Source organism: Anarrhichthys ocellatus, unplaced genomic scaffold (assembly GCF_004355925.1).
Source record: "Anarrhichthys ocellatus isolate YVR2014 unplaced genomic scaffold, GSC_Weel_1.0 scaffold823, whole genome shotgun sequence".
NCBI lineage: Eukaryota > Metazoa > Chordata > Actinopteri > Perciformes > Anarhichadidae > Anarrhichthys > Anarrhichthys ocellatus.
The window spans coordinates 1-4,622 of NW_022280797.1; the positions used below are offsets into that span (position 1 = coordinate 1).

The 4,622-nt window shown below is 38.6% G+C and overlaps 1 protein-coding gene across 1 annotated transcript in view; it reads left to right on the forward strand.

Annotated features, from left to right (window-relative positions):
- The first annotated feature begins 2,033 nt into the window (after positions 1–2,033).
- The window catches only part of fam189a2 (family with sequence similarity 189 member A2), a 12,275-nt gene continuing 9,686 nt past the window's right edge, over positions 2,034–4,622 (forward strand). The window contains exon 1 of the mRNA XM_031838551.1: positions 2,034–2,742. Coding sequence (XP_031694411.1) covers positions 2,527–2,742 — 216 coding nt within the window. The 5' untranslated portion in view covers positions 2,034–2,526. The remainder of the gene's footprint in view (positions 2,743–4,622) is intronic.

A 4,622-nucleotide genomic window follows, 5' to 3' on the forward strand; every position in this document is an offset into this window, starting at 1 on the left:
ACACATATATATATATATATATATACACATATATATATATATATATACACATATATATATATATATATATACATATATATATATATACACATATATATAAAAACTGTAAAGGTTTTAGTTTTAATGTTTTTCAATCATATATTCAATAATTCATTGTTATTTTTCTTAATGTAGTTTTTCTAAATTAATAACCATATTAATTATACATATGCATGTATATATATATGTGTGAATGAAATAAATATATACTGTATGTATATATACATACATGTATATATACATATATATTATATATACATATATATACATACATGTATATATACATATATATTATATATACATATTTATTTATTTCTCAATCTTTCTAGTAGAGAAAAGAGCCTGGATACTTGCAATCCTAAGGCAGAGGACAGTTTACAAAGACAACAGCAGCAAAACAAATATCAGCAAACGTGTTTATTAACTTGCAGTTGGGAGGGTGACTGCCAAAATTGTCCAAATCACATTGAGAAAATGATGAACAGAGAAACATTTATCAATGTTAACACATGGATGCAAACTTAGAAGATTGACAAATTTTACACAGCAGAATATATACCGTACATATTCACATAGAAATCATTTACATGGATGTCTTATTTCAATTTAAATAAAAGAAAGAAAAAGGTGACATCACAATAACACATCAGAAGTGTATTGTCCTCTCTACTGGTTGTCCTATTAATAAAGGCTTTATATAGGAGTAGAGCTAATGTAACTGTAACCTTAAGTACAGGATGGTCAGATGGAGATATTAAAAATGGACTAATGTCTTAATCCAAAGCTACGGTTGCTGAATGTTTGTCCCTGGTGATGCGGCCGTCGTTCTTCCCCCCCTCAGCTTGATGAACTGAGCCGTTTGCTCCTGGCTCCCTAAACAAAACAAAATGTAGTTAGTTTTATTTCACACCACAAAACAAAACGTGCAAAATACAGTTTTGCACAGTTTATTCAGTTTATCCTTGTAATTAATCTCGTTTGTAACGTTACCGGACTTAAAGTGATATTTCAGGTTCACAACCTGAGCTCCTGTTGGTCCGTTTAAGGACATAATATGAAGTATAAATGATCTGTAAAATCGTCACAATCTCAGTAAGATATTATTCAACCTCTGAAGTTTGAAAGTGAAGGCAAAACAAGTTACTTTACAAGGCTTAACTACGGTCGGATACAGGCAGACCAGCTACCGCTAACGTTAGTTAGCTTGCCAGCTACAAATGTCACGTAACTTAACCAATGATTTTAACAAACATGTGATGTTATAGCATGTAACGTTAGCCCACTGTGGGCTAACGTTACATGCACTTTGCCTGAGGCATGGCTACGTTAGCTAAGGTTAGCTGCACATGTATGACACAATTTAAAATAAATCCTATGAGCTTAGTTTTCTCCGACCGAAAAAGCGGAGCTTCATGTCGTTCTTTAAAAAAAGAGACACTAACAACATGAAAACAAAGTGAAGTGCTGCTACATTTAAAATCATTTTGACAAAACAGAGCAGTATAATGTCAATTTACCTCCATGTCACCGTAACCTCCCGTCTGTGTATAATGGATGCAGATACCGAGAGCCAAGTCAAACCGACCAATAGAAACTCCCGGCACATTCAGCAGCGTATGCCCCGCCCATGAAGGTATGTTTGTGTCTTTATTACACAAACAAAAAACTCAACTCAGCTTTTCGTTTTCAAACCAAAGCTTTTTTTTTTTTAAATCAAAGATTGTTTTTTTAACCAAAGATTTTATTTTTTAACCAAAGATTTTATTTTTTAACCAAAGATATATATTTTTTTAACCAAAGATATTATTTTTTAACCAAAGATTTAATTTTTTTAACCAGAAATTCTAGTTTCATAAGCAAAACTAACAAATAAATTATTCTCAGTTTATATATTTTCACTTACAAACTTGATCTTTGATTGCAGTGCGAGAAATTTGCTTTTAAAACGTTTTTTTTTGTTTGCGTAATAAAGACACAAATATACCTTCATATGTCTTCACCTGGAAAAGTATTTCACAAGACATGGCTCGAGAAAGACCAGGATCCCTCACTGTACTTTTAACTTGACGCCGATCTTGACCAGTGGAGCGGAGGGGCCCCGGACGTTTTCCAATGCTCGTGGCCCCGGCAGCCCAAGAAAAAGGTTTACTTTAAAATTGTGTCTTTAGAACTTTTTGTGGCTGGTGAAAATTTGGGAAAACCACTAACCACACTGGCTGGTATGGAAATAAAAGTGAATTTCAAGCTTAAGATATACTGAAGAGTTTCACATGGATTCTTTCAGATGTTTCAGAGAATGTCTGCTCATGAAAGTTAAAAATGTTTATGAACCCTGTTAAAATAGACATGTGAACATTCCTTCTTCTGCAAAAATGCCTGATTTCAGTTTGACTCTGTCCAGATCAAAGGTCATTTCACCTCTCTCACTGTCGTGTCACCGTCTCTCACCATGTGTTCTCATGTTTATTCAATCTATTTCTACAGAATATGTCCACAGGGGTTAAACACACGTGTCCAAACCACAATAATCCATCTTCCCTTCCTTTTTCATCCTACCCCCCCCTCTCTCTCTCCCCGCCCCTCCATCTCCAGGTCAATGTGTTTGTCCTGCTGTCTTTGGTGTGTGTGCTCCTTAACCTGGCTGGATTTATCCTGTGCTGCCAGGGAGCCCAGCTGGTGTCCAGTATGACCAGCTGCCAACTGGTGAGGCTGTTCCCCGTTTTGTGTCTTGTCTGGTTTTGTAGATTTCCTGCATCCTCTCTCCTTCACGGCATCTCTGCTTCACTCTGTTCCTCCTGTGGAGAGTCAATGGGATCATCCTTCCTGGTGCGATGTATTCCATGTTGAACCAGTTCACTGGAGAATAACCAGAAAGCAACCTCCGGTTATGCCCAGTGAGGCCGATGCAGAAGTGTCTTAAAACGTGCATTCTCTCTACTGACCAGCAGGGGGCGACTCCTCTGGTGCCAAAAAGAAGTCTTATATAGAAGTCTAGGCCCTAATCCCAAAGGCCCTAGTCCAGAACTCAAGGCTTCAAAATGCCACTCCACAAACCAATGAGTGACGTCACGATGACCACGTCCACTTCTTATATGCAGTCTATTTTTCAACCTGGACCCTGTTTTCCTAGGTTTTTGTGACTAATGGGGACAATCATTTTTTCTCTCTTCCCTCCCAAACAAAGAGCTGAATCCCACTCGACTGTCCCTTCCCACCTCCCAGTCAAGATGGCGGCGAAATAATAACAAAGACTGCTATTTATTTATCTTGTAACTTTAGTGGATCATAACATATCGGGGTATGGAATAAATCTGTACATACCTCGGTTCAAAATGAGATCAAACTTTTCTATGGTTATCAGTTTTTCGAGCCACGACGAAGAACAAAATGTGGCCTGCAACAGATGGCTCAGGGTGTATATTTCGTCTTCCTTGAACACACAGTATAACTACGTCTGCAGTGTGTCATTGGGCGCATTGTACAGCGTCACTCTTGGCTTTGACCTGGTAACACGAGATCTTTGCAGATCAGGCTGCAGGAAATGTGATGAGTCTTGTTTTTCGGGCCAGAGCTCCTCCGTGTGACCTTTTGACTCTTCCTGCTGTTGTGTTGTCTTTCCTTCCTCCCTCTGCCAGGCCTCCACTCCACTCTCTGTCACCGTCACTCTGGTCTCCACACATCTTTTTGTCCGTCTGTCCTGTATGTGAGGGCGTTGGAGGTTTGGAGCCTTTGTTAAAAAAGAACTACATTCATTTTTTAAACTCCTGCATTCTTAAACTCGTGCGCAACCAGACGATAAAATGGGATTAAAGGAAGGGGAAAAAGCTCCTGCCGTTGATGTGCCAGTGAATTATTATATTATATATTCATCGTAGTTAAATACCACTAATGTCAACCTTTCGTCTGCATTCTCCTCTACATCTACCGGCTTTAAAGCAGGAAGGAAGTGGAGGTAACGCCTCTAACTTCATTTGATTGGCTGACCAAGTGTGACATTGACGAACGGTGGGACTCCGCGCCTTGCGCTGAAAAGTTTTAAAATGACCATGTCATACAGCATATACATAGTTCCATATTTTATATTTTAAACGGCACGTCTTTCTTTCCCTCCCTTCTTTCTTTCTATCCTTCCTTCCTTCCTTCCTTCTTTACTTCCATATCGCACCTGAATCTTTCCAAAGTGCGATTTGTTCATAATTTCAGCAGCCTAGCTTAGCATAAGGACTGTAAACAGGGGAGAAAAACTTTAAAATCATTAAAGGTTAGGGGGGGGGGGCACCAGAATATTTAGGATTCAGCCTCTCGGGACCACGAACATCCCCAGCAAGGGTCCTGATATATTCTTGCCACCGTCAGTACATAGATTATTAGAATGTGTCGAATCCCTTCTTACGTACAGTCTGTGGTTGTATGTAGCTGCTTGATTTAGCTGCTTAGCATACTACTTATTATTTAAGCTGTATATGAAGAAGAGACCTTGATCTTTCTGGGATGTTGTGAATTCAGAAATGTTTTAAATCATATCAAAATCAACCCTGTGTGTGTGTGTGTGTGTGTGTGTGTGTGTGTGTGTGTGTGTGTGT